The following is an 18,176-nucleotide window of genomic DNA, read 5'->3' as shown; positions in this document are numbered from 1 at the left end:
CACACTAGATGGATATAACAAAAACGAATGCGATGGTAGTTCTAGAATTAAACTCGACTTTCTCAAAGCACGTTAGTTAGGCGCTTACTCAGATTCTTGAACTGAAAGTTTTAATGAATTTTTAAGTGAAATTAAGAACAGCTATCTAAACTGACAAAGGAATGGGTCCACCGCTTTCTTATCTTATTAGTCCTTAATTTTTTAAGTAGTCGTGAAGTTTTAGCATGTTTTTTCGTTAATCGGATAAAGCGAGAACCGGAGAATTTGGCGTTTAACCCGTACTTAAATATAATATTGGATATGTATAACACATAATATTTAATTATGAATCTATCAAGAATACACCAATGTTAACTTGTAAAACTGGTAGAGATCGCTACCTAGCGATAAGGCCGCCCTTTGCGAATTAAATATTTTTTGTACGCTTGCTTATTTTTTGATTTTTTTACGCAATAAAGAATTTTCATTTCATTTTCAAAACTGACAAACCTAAAAACTTAAGTATTTTCTTCATAAATATGTAGCATTAACCAGAACTCTACAAGATACGTTAGCCGTTTCATATTTCTATATTCATGACATAGATTGACTAAATTAATTAGATCTACAACTCACCTCCAAAGCTTCCTGCGCGGTGTGGAGGTAGTCCCTCAACATCGCCTCTTGTATACTCAGCCATTCCAACCTCGGGTCTTCCAACTGCGTCACCTCTGTTGAGGATAAATTACGACTATTAATGGAATCCATGTTTTCTCTTATTGCTTATTTGATATTTACTAACAATGTCGATGTAGAATAAAATGAGTACTAAATATGTAGACATTTTAACTGCTATTTTAATGGAAAAAACGCAACCTCAAGACACTTGGAAAGACAAATATTTTGGCCTTTAGCAAAATATAAATCGATACTACAGATCTATCTTTTAACCTCAATTGTATACATAGAAGGTTACCCAAAAGCGATATACATTATTTCTTCAATAGATCATTCATGAACACAGCCTAACTATTCACTCAAGCAGATACTTATGAATTGATAACATGAAATAAACTGTAGATAATAACGCAGTGTTATGGCTACAATGTAAAATATGGGAATGTTCCAAACAGACGCAACTTTATCGAGTTCATAGTACGTGAACTTTTATATTATTATTCTGTGAAGTATCAAAAACGGTTTGTGGAGTTTCCTTATAATATTATATATAAAATTTTCGGCAATTTGGGAGAAATAATCAAAAAAACGCGTGACCAATTATATAATTCAAAAGATTACGGAAGCAAACTTTTTTAAATTGCGTTTAAAAAAGCAAAACCGGTATTTAAATAACGATAAATGACAGAATACCAAAACAAAATGGTCGTGAAAGTTCTAGTCCACTACCGAAAATGGAGCATTTCAATGAGTTTGTAAATACACAATCTTGTCGCAAAAAACATGTTTCGTATACAAACTATAATATCGATATGTTAAAGTACCAGCGAACCTTGATTCCGATAGTTGTGTTGAAAGTTAATCAGGTTGAATTCGTTTGCATAATGCATAGTTTTATTCAAAGTGATATAAACACTGAGCATTCTATAGCTGCGATTGTGGGATTAAATCTTTCTAAGGAGGCAGAATCCGTCTCTATTTAGATGATGAAGGCCACGGATAAGAAGAAAAACAGGATGATTTGACTACAACTTACTCTGCAGGTACAAATATTTGTACAATAGAAAGGAACACTAACTTAGTGCTAATCGTTCTGTTCTACTGATATAAGTAATGCAAACGTTAGAGCCGTTAATATAAAAATAACACAAGAATTTCCGCGCAACACATATAAATTGCAGTAGAAACAAAATGCACAAAACTTCTTAAATAATATAACGCAATACCCGAATCACAAATACAAAAGAAAACGTAAACGAACAAATGCCAACGAAGGATCAAAACCTGATCAAATAAAACACACCATCCCAGCAATCCTAAAGATTTCATTGAAGGCAATGCACAAAAAACAAGCGCAAGGGGCGACATATTTTCGTATCAACATAAACTCTTATTTCTATGTGGCTAGTTATTTCGAATGTTGAATTGAGAATCTGGTACAACCAGTTTACCCACATATTGGCAATATTTGCGTTGTTGTTTTAACCTAGACACCGCAAAATGTTTAACTAATATTCAATATAGAATGGAATGCGATAGCGAAATTGTTTTCTAGATTTAAATTTTAAATTGCCTATATATTATACCCGCTGTTGCAGTACCGTATAAATAGCATTTAACTGCTACGGGATTTGTGAGTACTGTTTTAACGCGGACTTAATGGGAATGTTATTGAAATTGGTAAACTCATTCATTCTATACCATAAAATTATGTAGATATCATAGATTTTGTATACGCATAAGAACTTTTACCAATAGATAGAAAACTCCACCCATAACAATCTTTAATCATCTTCATTACTTGAAAGTAATCCGTCTAAACAATGACATCCTACTCGAAAAAAAATCTATATACATTGATGAATGTTCCCAAGCTACTTGTGGGGTCCTATTTTAAAGTTTTTCCCAATAAATTATACGACTTTCACGAGCTGTCATTCCCATCACGTCCGGATTAACTTCGATATAGTTTATTATACTTGGTGATGGTGGATCCTTACTGAATTATTATGAGATACGTGATTTTTAAACGCGCTTAGTGTTTTGTAGACCTCCGGTCATTCAAGTGGAATGGCCAGATTCCGATATGTACTTATAGCTGCTTCCATTTTTTTATAAGCTTTCTTCGCACGATGTTTCATTGAGTCTGTATAGCTGTGATATTAATGCTTGTCATAATTTAAATAAATCACGCTATAACAATTTCAACCATTCAAATGTTTTTAATTATAATATATATTTATGACATTCTAAATCCTTTAATGCGATAACGCGTTTCGTAATTGTTAAAGAATTTAAAGATCAGCGGCAATGTGGCTGACATTTGCAAAAACATGAAATTTGTAATTTAATATAATAATCATTCTCGTTTCTGATGATTCAACGTGCATTTATTAACAAGTAACGGAAGTTCGCTCTGCGAATTAAATACAAAGACATCAGAATTAGATGATTCATGCGTTGTTTTAATTAGGAACGAAAGGCGACATTTTTAGCTTCACAATTAATAAGGCTAGACTTTAAATTAGACAATAATGAAACAATGGATGGAATATGTGTTTAGAATTCCTCTAAAATCAGTATGTTTAGGATTTTCATTGTATCAGCGTGGGTAAATAAGAAGAATTATATTCTATGTCTACCCAATCAGACTACACTAAATGAGTTAAATTAAACTACAGTGTTAATATTATCTGGTATAAATGTAATATTTGTTAAATAATTGAATATCACTAAATAAATAAAAATTAATGTATGTTCTTCAACTGTGTAATTCACCAGAAAGCCATAAGAATTCACGAATCCCTCCACCATCAGTTCAATTGTCGATCTAATCTGTTCCAGTGGCAATCACTCAGTGGCCTTGCGAGTCCAGAATTGAGAGCAATAATTGGAAGATCACCGCACTTTGGATGTCACGCCGTAGCCGAGTGCCTCTGGTATGCGGAGTGTATGATTATTGCTGCGGACTCTGTATGCGTTTTTATGCAGGCCTTTATATGACTTCTATTAAGAAATGAGACAAAATTTTGATGCCATTCGATTGTTTGTTTTTTTTTCATTTTTCTCAACTTGTATGTAATTGGGATATCTTCGGATACTAGCTTCGTACTTCGGATTAAGAATGACAAATTTAAGATGGGACATCGTGCATATATAGTTATCGTTTTTTTTTTTCTTTATCGTTATCATATTGAAAAAAGAATGAATTTATTTTAATGTTTCTTAATCCTTAATGTCAGTTGGGTGAAATAATATTTAAAAGCTTATAGATTGTGGATTTGAGTCATTTGTTATGGGCAAGATCAGTTTTTGTAGAATTTTTAGATTATGGTTCACTAATATTTAATGTAATCAGCAATTTTCGTAACATTTACTACAACTCGATCCTTCGAGTGAAAAATATTTCATAATACATGATATACTTTAACATTATAAATTGCCTCGTAAATCTCATTTGTGATAAGCAATAAAAAAAAACAAACTATGATTTGAGAAGGCAAGATACGATTTCACGTCGTAATTTTAAACGCCAAGAATTCCTGAGCATAGCAAAATTAAAACGCAAATTGTAACTTCACGAGTATAGGGATACATACCAGATTACTGATAAACAACGCGAATAAATTGCGAAATAGAGGAGGTATTTGACGTAATATGTAGTATCTCAAGTGGTCATGTAACATTTTGTACTTTATAATTATTTAATATATATCTTTCATTAATAAATACTTATAGTATCATATAATTTTAAATGCGACGGAGTCATATATTTCTGTCCATTAAGATGTAGGCATGAGAGCAGTGGCATGCAATTAGACAGTGCTAGTATTTTTTACGTTAGAGAATTAATAAATATTATTATATCTAATGGTGAAATAATGATTTCTACAATTACCAACGTATCAAGAAACAATTACGTTAATTGTATCTACATGTTTATTAATTGTGATTTAAACATTTAATTTAGGAACTGGTTCTAGAATCTGATATTCATTGTAGCCGATTCGCTGATATTGTCATATTTCATCGAATTCGTAAAGAAAAATGTTAATGATCGTTGCGATAAATCAATGACGTGCGTTCTGTTATACTTGTAAAATAAACCGAACGTTAATATAAAACCAGCAGATTCTCACATCCAAACGCAATTATTTCATGTTCTAGAAAATGGCCAGGCCTACATATTTGAAACCCATCAAGATTGTATCTCAATACTGGGAAACGAGTGTTTTAACTTATATTTATAAGGCATGAAGCGAAAAATGTGCCTCGGGCTATAACTTATGAGCTAGGGCGAGCTGAATAATTACACTAACGACTTCGTACATTAACTATGAATAATCATCTATGCATCTTTTAGGTTAGCTGCATTTTAGCGGCGAGCGGCTGGATTTCGACACATTTCGTAAGCTATAGATTTAAAATAGATTAGATAGAATTTTTATTGTACCCGATTATACAATTTCTGTGTTATTTAAGAGTAACAAAATAAAGCAGTACAATTAGAAACCAATATAGACTCAAATAGAAAAGTTATCTATTGCAGTGTACCTATGCAGTCTTAAGTCTTTTATCAATATGTCATTACTCTATTCCAATTTGAAATCTCTTTTCAATTACATAAGGTACTACAATACGGCAGCAATCCCCAAACGGTAAAGTCATTGTCAACGCGAAACAGTTAGCTGTAAAGCCTACAATTTATTCAGTACCAACAAACTCCGGTATGTAGCACGTTGCTTATGATAATGGTACCAAGACACAACTATAAATGTAGGGAAATTTACGTCACTTGCTCGAATTTGTGTGTATCAATAAATATAACTGTTATGCCTCGTTAGCCCAGTAATTAAGGCGATTTAATACAGGGAAAGCTCTGTTCGAGCCTCTAGGTGTATCTTCGATTAATACGCAGGAGATGTAAATATTAAAAACTATGGATATTGTTTTAATGGTCAGAAATGTAAATTGCTTTTAATCGGACTATATTTGGCCCATTTTCGTGATTTGTGCTTGACTTATATTATGACCAGTGGTCTGCCTCGGCTACACCCGTAGTGCATATAAAGCTTATGCCAATTAGTGAAGATGCAGCTCTCTAATGGTGAGATTATTTTTGAAATCTGCCCAGTAATTTTTTTGTGAAAGCATTGCAAACATACACATAAAAACACAAATGGTTCCCCTTTGTAATATTAGTTTAGATGTATAAGAGACTTCAGTCCTGCTACTTTTTTAACATAATAGACAGGTATACCTATTTATTATGTTAAAAAATAAACTTTTTTAACATAAAAAAAGTTCATTTTTTAATGTTAAAAAAGTCCCCTTTATTTGAATCAATAGCAATAGATCAATATGGTCATTTTGTTTTACTGCATTATAACTTAAATTAATTATTAACCTAATTTCTATAATTTTCACAGTTTTTATCGATCCCCATAAATCTATCTTAATGCCTCAAATGTTAATTTGCGAAATTTTATACATATTATGCAAAACAAGTCTAAAAGCAAAATTTTGTTTTAAAGATTTATTTCAATTCACACTTAAGAGAAACACACACAGAACAAACCATTTAAATTAATATTCATTTTACAAATACTTAACTGTTTAGATACTGAACTTTAAGTTATAATGTGTTTACCCTAGAATATAGAAATCTTATGAGTCTTTAAAATAAACGGAGGTTTAAAAAAATTTATCAGACCAAAATTGTAAAAAAAAAGTTATGTTCATATTAAACATACATTGATATTCAGTATTATGACCGTTTTAAAAATTTATGACATTTTTGTAATCGTTCATAGTAATACAATAAAACGAAAAATTCTTATTAACATTCAAATAAATGCACATCGCGATTTTATCGCATCTTATTAATTGAATACATTATGAACCACACAAAAACAATACTTAATTGGCAAAATAATTAAATTTTTAAATAATAACCGCGAGTGAATGATTCCTCAAAAGATTCATCTCAAAAATGTAGACTAAAAAAGTTATATCTGTAAAGAAACAGGGAAAGACTAATACACTACATGTTATTATTTTTCTGTCAAAGGAAACACCAATAAACAGGTTAATACTAATACCTAATACATGTTGGCAATTTAAACACAGTCCTAAGTTATTTCTAAGAGACAATTCTAACGCTATTTCGTCTTATAAAATGCGTTCAGTACTTCGTATTGTGCATATATAAGTATAATTCTCAATACATTTAATTTCCAATAGTATAGATAACTATCTGCGCCCCGCGGTCTCACCCGCGTAAGTCCGTATCCCGTAGGAATATCGGGAAAAAAAGTTGCTTATATGTTATTCCAGTTGTCCAGCTGTCTACGTAGCAAATTCCACTGCAATCGGTTCAGTAGTTTTTGTGTGAAAGAGCAACAAACGCACACACATCCTTTCAAACTTTCGCATTTATAATAATATAGTAGGATAGGATTAGTAGGACTAGTAGGATTTAAAATTATAAATTCATAGATATCTATACCACTCTATCGCATTTACATGAATATATCTACCATGGATCACCTTAAAAAATACCCTAAAAAATAAATCGATCGACGCAATACATAGATTTATACACACGACCCTCTTTATAAATTAATGTTGATGATGAATCACGAAACCAGTTTATGTTTTCGATATAATTAATATGGAATTTCACAAGCAGCATGTGACTATGAAATTTAAAACGGCATTTAAGATGGAAAAAAACATGAAACTTATTGTATTGCGCGTTGCGTACCCGTCGGATACCAGTACGGGCACAAAAAGATGTAACATTTTTTATTAACCTGGTAATTGCTCGAAGCCTAGATAGCGGGCTAATTAGTAAAGACGCTGATTTTTTATATTTTGTTTTCTTTTCAGAAGTCCTATTTAGCAAATTTAAGAAGGCCGATATCTAGTTAGTAGGTTAATTTATCAAGTTCCTATAGAAACAATACCAACGTTCTAGAAGATTCTACATTAATCTACAGCCAATCCCGAAATAACAAACTGATTAAAGCCTATACATACCACCGTAACCACGCAATTTACAATGTAAATTCTGCAAATAGTTAAACTTAACTTAAAAAGGCAACATATCTAGCTAGACATGAATCAAACTGCTCAATAATTCATACAACATAACGTAAACACCACGGCCCTTATAAGCCCCCCGGTGTCGAGCATTTTTCAGTCGCCATTTTGGATTCGTTAGTAAATGATATTTAATTCGAGCCACTGACAATTGCACGGCACAAAACATTGCCCATTGGCAGTCCGCGACCGTATTCCCTATAGATCTTATATTTGAGAGCAATCCAATGTGATTTATGAGAAATGTCTCTACTAATAAATAGATGATAAACCTCTCGTTTTCGTCATGACCGCCTCCTTGGTAAAGGCGTGAGCGTAGAACCGAGAGGTCCTGGGTTCAATTCCTGGTGGGGACAATAAAAAAAAAGTCTCGGTCTGGCAGGACACAGAAGGCTGATTACCTACTTGTCTATAAAGAAAATCGATCAGTGAAACAGATGTACATCATCTGCCCCATACCCGAGTACGGGACACGGGACTTCACTTAAACCTCTCGTGCTCTGACCTTAAGGTCAGTTTCACAGGCTCTGAATATATTCTGAATATATCATCTATGTAGGACAGAAATGCCTGAAAGTATATGTCCAAATCTGTCAAATAGGCTATCAGGGACATTATAAACAAGTGCTGTAACCGACCGGGTAAGAATCTCTAGATTGTTCTTTTAGAATCAAACGTAGGACCACAGACACATTTATCATTTTAACAAGAACATCTTCTATAAATAGCATTATATTTGCACAAGAACTGAATAACATTTAAATCATTCCGATGCTTTAGTTTTACAATGAAATTCTATTATACCCTACGTATGAAATAAAAGACACTAAGACGATTATTTTAGTTGATAAATATTCAGCATAAGTAATGAGTAGGAACTATTAAAATCAATTTAAATTCCTGTGGTAACAATAAGTGAGTCAATGTAATTTAGTATTTACAACATAGCGTAGGCCAGGTAGCAGTGAATTCCGTAAAGAACCTACAATATATAAAAATTTAGGATATCGCAGAGCAATATCATACATAAATAGACATCCAAGGACACTGCTACTGTCACCAATTTCGTGTTATTCATATGAAACTACGATGTTTTACCAAAATAAAAATTACATTTCCTGCAACAATATCATGTCGTATGACGTCTTTGTACAAACTCCTGACTGAGTATAAAATAATACTATTTTACAATTTGATCTTTTCATCTTTTCCCATGTTATTTAAATATTTTACCGACATTCTGCTACAATCCTATCTTTTAGATAAGAACAATTACAATTGCCGGATTCAATACATACATTGGGCCACAATAAAGAAAGTAAATCATACTCACGATTGACATGGTTGATGTAATATGGCCCGATCTGAGGATCGTAAGCCTCTTCCCAGCCAAGCGGCAGTTCATTGCCGATGCAGTCCGCAAACGACTGTGGCTTTGTGTATCTGAAACAATCAATGTACACCTCACATATCGATATCATCGAGCACGTTATTCCAGTAATTATATAACCCAATTATTGCCCTAATGGCTTCCCATACCGTCAGTTCTCACGAAAGTTATTACAGCCACTACGTATCATTAAAGAAACAGCCAAACCCTATGATTATACTCTCGGATAATTTTGACTAGTTAGTGTTGTAACAACAGATTCGTGTTTACTTTAGTAATGTATTAAATTTTATCTGTATTGCGGCCGGTTTCCCATAATCATTACGTTATTTAAAATAGCTCAACACCTGCATACATTTGGATCGTAATTTGACCCTTGCTATTTTACTTGGAATTAATACAAAAACGACTGATATTGAATATAGTTTCCTCATTTCATACATAGCATGTTTTGTACAAATATTAATGTCACAAAATTCAGTACATTCATTGTAAATACAGTCGCCTGAATATATATATAATAATAGAAAGCCTACCCAAGTAGGCATTCTAGTTTATAAAGTTTCCTCTTCAATTATATTCCTACAAGATAACAGCAAAACTAATAATGAAAAATTTATCGCATCCAGTACTAAGTTCAATAAGTCCAAGACAGGAAATCAAAGGCATTTTCTATAAGCTAAAATAGCATTCCTATGGTATCGGAGGGCGTTTTCAAGCACGAACTGGCTTTGCTAGGTGGAGATAATGGCTAGAGTAATTATTGATAGCTGGTAACGGGTTCAGAAGCAGTCGGGGCGTGGTGCGCAGGCGCCAGCTACTTGCAGAGAATTACAACAAAAACTTTGTATAGTCGCCGGGTATCACATTTGCATATCCTGAGTAGACGCCGCGAACACGTCCTCTTGTGAAGTTAAATTTTATGATATTTCACAAATGTCAAACACGCTTGGGTCAAGGCAGTGGTAAATAAAAGAAACGTTACCTTTAATTTAGCCATATCTCGAGTTATATCAATGCACTTTATGATAAAAGATTGAATGTGTCAGCTTGCAGCTAAATTGAGTGCAATTACCTACTTCATGTCAAGAGCTTTTTAAACTGACATTTCGTTTGCGTGACGTTCGAATTCCGAATTATTGGCTTCTCGCAAGTATTCGACAGTAGCTGGAGTGTAATGATACACCCAGTAATGTATAATTCGATGCTCTCATGTCAAGCTACCGTCAGCTGTGAAAGTATTAATGGGACAATTTAGAGGAACATTCAAGCCATAATGACGCTTAATAACATCGAAGTAACAAAAAGAAAGTGAGCGTAATATCAGATGATATTAAGCAGCGATTTTATTTTCATTCGAATTGCCCAAGTATTTACATAACATCCAGTTTACACGACAAATCTTCAATGGAAATTCGTTACTCCTCACTGCTACCGAAAGCATTCGTGATCGGTCTTATCGAGGCGAGGGGATAGAGGGTGCGTGCGTGTGCGCATCCAATGCAACGCGCAAACAGAGACGGCTATACTTCTAGCGCAAGTTAGAAAGGGATGGGTAGACATTACAATGTTTCTTCATAGTGGTAGAACGACAAAACCAGTCCTGTCAGCGGGACATCAAGACGAGTCGAGTTCTTGGAAACGGTGACCCGTGTCACGGAATCCCTAATCGCACACACCTAAACGTTTACACACACAGGCGCGGGCCCGTGTGAGACACACTGATTCCAATCAAACGCGAAGGAATTTTTATTGTCGCTATAATTTTAGTAAACAACCTCTCGAGCTCTTTAGTACCAATTTCTTACGTAATCCGGTGATATTTTGCGTTCACTTACTTAATTTAAATGTTGCAAAGCATGTTAAATGAAAGTTTTTAAAGGTTTATTGTATCAAGTTTGCGGTTATAACGTTTTCTATAAAATTACGGATCTCAACTTTCTTTATTCATTGTAAGTCATCCTTTTGTAGAGAATATACAGATTAGAAAATGAATCATATAATACTAAACCAATGAATGTTTGATAAAAAATATGCGACATTATAAGAACTAATTGATGATTTTGCTGAAAAATGTGCCGATTTCTATCAATCCAAGTATGTTTGTGATATGATAGAATATTTAAGCTGTGATGCATGTGTAAACACGTGATAATAATTGCTTATATTTCCTATCGCGATACGTCATGCTTAGTGACATTTAAGTAATTTTTTGGTCATATTTCATGACGATAATAAAATGAACGTAAGTAATTATAGGAATGTGACTGGATTATTTTATTATTTTTTTTATTTTTTTGTAATTTTTCGTTTAACTGTCAAAATTGCGTACGTTTACTTTTTTACAAAATAAAAAAAAAACACTTACAAGCGTAAATTTAACACAAAATCGGACGACCGGCATATTTTCCTGGCTAAATTATCTGTACTTGGTTATGTAGTAATTTGAACGATTGCCTACCACATTTGTGGAAATCTAAGTAAATATTATATTTTAGTGTTCATGTTGCACTAAACATCAATGCAAGTCTTCGGAAAACGACAAACAGGAGGCCAACGTACTGCCGCCTGCCACAAATAGTACTGCGAAAGTTGCCACCCGCTTTAGGTTATTTTATTAAACGTACCGACACATTTTACGACATACCTTCAGGTGAGATGCGATGTCGTGACAAGTCCCCCACAAAGATTTCTATTTATCGTCTTTTCTTTATACGGCGCTATATAATTGACAGAATTAAAATGAGATGTTGTTTACAAACGCGCTTAAATTTATTAATCCGCATCGGAACATACAATTTCACAAGTTTCTCGCAAAATTGCCAAGAGAGATCGCTTCGTATTGGTAAAGATCGATGTCCGCGTTAATATATTGCCAAATCCTGGATTGCGCCAAAACTTCGAGCACGTCTGCTGGTCGAGGGCGGTGCCACGCTGTCTCACACATCGACCGACCAACAGACGGACACGCACACCTACTTGCGCTCTATAAATACCGCCCGGGAAATATTTTAATCCGAATAGCCCGTATAATGCACATTCCTTGGTCTTCGGTTTCTGAACAATCACAATTATTTTATTTCGTCCATTGAGTACATTGCCCCGGTCTGGATTCTTAAAATTATCGAAAATGTGTCACAGGAACAACACAGTGATGTCACATTCTTATTATCGGCCATGTATATTCCGTTGAAACAATACAAAGCTCAGGGACAAGATATAACACAGACTTTCCGTTCCGAAAAAGGAAGTGTGTTAGGGGTCAACGTGATTTCCTCTCGCATTCCAAAACGATGGCATAAAACATTCAACGCAGTTATAATCAAATTTAACACAATCGCAATGAGCTCGACGAAGCATGCCGACCGGATGATCCAATACATGGATATAAAAATTCGTATCTGAACCGAACGTGGCGTGCATTAAAGCAACCGCAGATATAAACATTCTTTGTGCCTTACGTCATCACCGATAACTGAATTTATCCCCCCAAATTGGCCCAGAAGTAGCTGAAAAGCAGTCATTATGTGGAGATGGCATGCGCAATGGCAGCTAATGTGACGCTCTGACGTCACGCGATATTCGATCATTGACAAACGACATTCCAGCGCCAAGTGTGAACAGATATATGTGTAGCGTTGAAACGCGCATCACGTCACTATCCCAAGGTCTCAAGCTTGGACTCTGTGAATTTATATTCGGTAGAATACATTCCCCAGACAAACATCGAGTACTCGGAATGAATCGATCCCGTCCGTGATTTAATAGCGCGTTATTTTTATAGCAACAAAATTCCAATCTCTTTTTGCGAATAATTATATCGTCCAAATAAACAAGTTTTAAGAGATTGTCCGCACAGTTATTGTTGCACGCCGTCTGTAGAAATGACGAACAAGCAATGGATTACATAAACATTGGATATATAGGGTTTCCGTCTGAATCACGATGCATACCAGCCGGCTGCGTCACGCCAATAAACAGTCGGCGCATGCGACAAAATGTAATGAATATCACGATTCAAAACAGTCAATTACTATTCGTACAAAACCTGTGCACTGTACGGCAAATGTTTCAAATCAAAGCCTGAGTTAATCACATGTTTATCTTATTTACATAATGTCCGCTCTCTTGTTCTCTTACTTGCCTTTGCTATTAATAGAAAACTATTAAGATTATTTATGTAAACGAATTCAAAAGAAATGAGAAATAGTTTGTCTTCATTAAAATATACAATATTAATGAAATGTACTATGATAAAATGTTATCAGTCGTCACAGTTCTAAACGCGTTGAGAATATTTGTTCCACCAATGATAATTAATGTTTGTTTTCAACATCATGGCTTCGCTAGGACAAATGATACTTCAATAGAAAGTTAAGCTTTAAGCAACGTATTAAGCCTCTCCAGTGGCATTGTTATTAGATCAACCTCAATGTTTGCACCGGAAAGTATGGTTGAACATCGCCAAAACAACCTGATTGAATCGAGTTCATTGAATGAATGGACCAAGTTCGGCGAATATCTCTCGAGGTAGGACATTCCTCAGTCCATTGTTTTATGATTGGTAGCGAATCTTGTGCCCATTAAAGGAGCTCACCTCGATTGCATATAATAGGACCTTAGTACGTTTTTTCTAAACCGTATAAGAAGCATATCAAGTATAACATTATGAGGGTATATTCCCGTTTCATTGAGTTAATTAATTTACTATCCCAGCATTTTAAAACGGTTAGAGTAAACTCGGCCAGTTTTCTATCACCTTATCGCTGTTACAGGTGGTTTGCATTCCAAAACGCTTACGATCTAGTACCGACATAGTTTTAACACTTCGTAATATCAAACAGCGCACTATTACCAAGAAACAAGGTACATTTTTGTGGCTTTATATCTCGCCTACGATATACCTCGTCAGTGATTTGTATAAAATCAATGCAAAGTGGCCTCTCGGCATTTTGTGTCCCTTGAATAGTTTTATAGTTAAAACAACCACATATATTCCGATGTTGATTGACTAAATCAATAAAAAATCCCTAATCAAGATATTATGAATCGAGAGTTTTAAAAATATGACGGTATTCATTAAAAATACAAGCATGTAAATGTCACACGATAATCCAATTCTGATCATATCGAAGATGTATAACCAATAGCTAATTAAGTGCCTCGTTAAATTCGATTCCAAAATTTCTGGAGAAGATTCTAAATAACGAGTTTCAACGTTATTAGATGTTTCCAAGTCGGATAGCGGTAAAATGTCGCTTTCATTCCATCATCCAACAGATTGGAATCGCACGTCTTCAGTGGCCATTAAGTTGTCTCGAAATATTAAGAGGAAATATTACTTATAGGCAACATTCTTTGGAGGCCGGCGTCTCTGCGTCGGCTAGATAATCAACAGCTACCGTATGCAAATCAAATTAATGGTTATTAAATTTTATATTATCTCTTACACGTTTTCCTATAGTTGTCGGATTGAACACGAAATTCTTAAATCCATGTACGGAGGCAATATTTTGTTAAATTATCATCGTGTCTACAATTCACGCCCGTTAGTAAAATGATGAAATATAAAATTTCAGATATGGAATACAGAAAGCAATATTGCTCGTTTCAGTCATAAACAATTGTTTTCATTTTTCATTTTCTAAATATAGCAATACTATAATTATACATTGCTATTTTTACGGGCATATAAGTACATCACGATAAATAGATGTAGCAATGAAAAATACATTACGGTTGAATAAATAACCTCGTGACGGCACGCATATAGATAAGAATGGAATTTTATTTTTGATTAGAAACGGGAGAACTGTTGCTTTTATCGCATAATTGTATAGATAAAATTGAAGTGTGTCTAATTATACACACATTTACAATTTATTATGTACAATAAATTCCAATTAATATTTTCCACTAAATTTATTATTGTTGGTAGTTCTTTAATTTGTTATTAAGAACTTATATGTCGTCGAAATAGCTTAAAATCTAGATTTATTTAATCACAATAACTACACAATGTTTAATATCATAGCAATTATATAATCAATACCGGATAATTATAATTGAGAAACGCACAGAGCATTGTACCGCATTGCTCAGTTTGCCCGCCACACCCTTCGAGCAATTATTTGCACTGCTGGGTTTTCTTAAATTACACATTACTCAACGATTGGAATGCGACTTATTCAAACACGATACTCTCAGTACTGTGTACTATTATAAATAACAGAATGATCAAGATCCCTGAGCTATGTCAAGAAACGCAGCAAAATGCCTAGCCCCTTAAACGTCACGCATGAAGGCGCGCGTAGTGCGTGGGAAGTGCCCACAAGATGCTTTACACATACTTATGTTACACAATCTTGAAGACAGCTACGTTACAAGACCAATAGTACTTATAAAATGTAAATTAGTTGCAAACCATGTTGCGAAGGAAAAAGTAAACAATAATATATAGCCTATTATGGCGCGCCTACCGTAAGAATTGACACCTCGTATTTAGTATGGAAATAAAAACTAACATGCAAATAAACCAATTCAATGGAATGAAACGACGGCTCATTTTCCCACGTACGTTGTTATTTTAACGCAAAATTTCACCTGCGCCATAAAATTATGTGTTAACATTGCGGTGGAATGTAGATAGAACAATGTACTGAGCGAATGCATTCGTATGATATAATTAAAGTGATAAACGCCGACAGGCACGGGTATAAGTTCCCACTGAGTAGTTAATCGACGATATCATTGTCTTCACCACTTCCTTACTTAACGAGACAATAGATGGTTTTTCCTCAATTAACAATGCATAGCTGTCGATCGCTTCCATCACGCTATAATACGTTTTTCTTATCCACAAACACCGCAAGTTCCAAGAAACACAACGAAAATAAGCCGATAATCAAAATTTCTGAAGCCTCACGCATAAAGCTCACTCATATCGCTTAGAATACGAAGATCCAATGTGTCATGAGCATGTAATTAGTTTCTCTTTATAAGGTTATATTATTGTTGTATACGAGGACATGGCCGGTTTATTTTTAGCGTTCATAAATTGGCTTAGTTGCTCAGTTTATTGTTCGCGTTTGACATGACGACAATATCTGCAACCGTATAAATAATAACAGAACATGAAAAATAAGCTACTCCTTTGACATTTTTATATTTTATCAGGTGTCATCGTCACTTCTATTCACTACACACGATACATGTTATGCGGGTATAAAGATTTTAGTAGAGTAAAAAAAACAATTCTTCTGCCCTCAATCCTTTTTATTGATAATGGAATGAATATACTGCAATAAAATAAAACATTATCTTTTTTTCATCCGTTTCACAATTTCGCTGTTCATAAAGACTTGTATCATTTACACAGTAAACCGTAAAGATAGATTTTCACATCGCATCATAGTTCAATATAGACCATACAATGTTTTTCCTACAAGCAGATCTTCAAACCATTATTTTACTGGAAATCAGCAACATATAAAAAGTACACAATTCTCATTTAAAATGAGTAGAATAGCTCAGACATGATCTCGTCTTGAAATTTTTCAACCCATACACGGGTTACCGTTTCAATGGCCTATTCTAGCAGTGACATCTACTAAATACTTCCTTGATAAAGCTAGCTAGTCCTGTCTTGTTTAATTGGATCACAAAGTACATTTTACAGTTATATTTTCGTTGCAGGTGGCTCAACTGGATGAGCGAAAAGACAATGATGCAGGTGTCGAATTAACAATGGTAAATAGATAGGACTAGACATGATCGGCATTTAATAGGGATGTGTTGAGCACCTGCAGCTCGATGAGGTGGTACGATAGTTGAGGGGTTTGCGGGGCACGGAGGGGGAGTGCGCCGCTTTAGAAAGGCGCGACCATCGCCGCAGGCCCGAGCCGCATTCTACGGCCTGTCATTCACACCGTACAACTTGCCTATGCAATGCATTCCATCTCCCTCCGCGCTCTCCGGCACCACGCATTGCGCTTTACGTACATACGTCTTACGAAACACTTAACAGCATCACCTAGACAACACGCCACACTCGCATTCAACACATAAACGCTTCATCGAATTATTTCTGCGCCAGTTCAACTAGCATTGCTATGAACCAGTTCCATGGCCTCATTAGTCGCGTTCCGACACCGCTCACCAAATAAACGGACTCCAATGAAAACGAGACTCCGAGCACAATGCGAATTCCAAAGGATAACAAAATGATAACCACAATTTGTGTTTAGGTCATTTGTTGTTAGTCAATTGTGGAATGTCGTGTGAAATCGGCGCGGTTGTGCGTGTTTTCCGATAGAGTGCAGTTTAGTCGCATCAAGAACAGTTTGTTTTTCACAATTTATTTTAACTTACGTCAATGTTTATCTTTTATAGGTCGTTAAGGGCGTAGATTTACACATGCACATTCAATCAAATTACTCACATGGCACAAATTGTATCAGGAAACAACAGAAATCACATTGGAATGTAAAGTTTTGACATGGGGCTCTTTAGGGGTTAACACTTCTCTTGGGAAAACTTACCTGTCTCGCGGGTCAATCCACGTCGTTTTTCTATTGTTGTGGTCGATAAAATAGAGTTTACCGTCGAAGTCCCTCGCGTAATCCCATCCGTCGGGCAAGGGTATCTCACCGTTTCGTCTCCTTGGCATATTTCACTGATTAAATCCATTCAAACGAATAACGAAGCACACTCGCGAACTAGCTACACGGCCATGTTGAATACCTCATTACGAGGAGTGACGTCACGTGGGATCAGCCAATGGCGGCGAAGGGCCCCCACGATGGAATGCGGCGCGTACGCGAACGCGAACACAAAGTTCCGTACGTCACTAGACCGACACGGAATATACATACGACCGCTTTGCGCGAACTCGCGTCGCTGACTGAGGCGCGCGGACTCACCGCCACGTTATCACGGCTCATGATAATATCCTACAGCACCTACTGTCTAAATGCATTCCTCTTGACCACAATGTTTACATTACATTTCGGGCCCCGGTATACTT

General features: G+C 35.1%; 1 protein-coding gene across 1 annotated transcript in view; it reads right to left on the bottom strand.

Annotated features, from left to right (window-relative positions):
- The window catches only part of LOC119837327 (protein kibra), a 67,008-nt gene extending 48,832 nt beyond the window's left edge, over window positions 1–18,176 (bottom strand). The window contains exons 1-3 of the mRNA XM_038362860.1: window positions 17,692–18,176; window positions 9,095–9,204; window positions 616–710 (exon numbers count right to left, since the gene is read on the bottom strand). Coding sequence (XP_038218788.1) covers window positions 616–710; window positions 9,095–9,204; window positions 17,692–17,819 — 333 coding nt within the window. The 5' untranslated portion in view covers window positions 17,820–18,176. The remainder of the gene's footprint in view (window positions 1–615; window positions 711–9,094; window positions 9,205–17,691) is intronic.

This window comes from Zerene cesonia, chromosome 27 (genome assembly GCF_012273895.1).
Source record: "Zerene cesonia ecotype Mississippi chromosome 27, Zerene_cesonia_1.1, whole genome shotgun sequence".
Taxonomy (NCBI): Eukaryota; Metazoa; Arthropoda; class Insecta; order Lepidoptera; family Pieridae; genus Zerene; species Zerene cesonia.
This window is presented reverse-complemented; position numbering and strand designations above follow the sequence as displayed.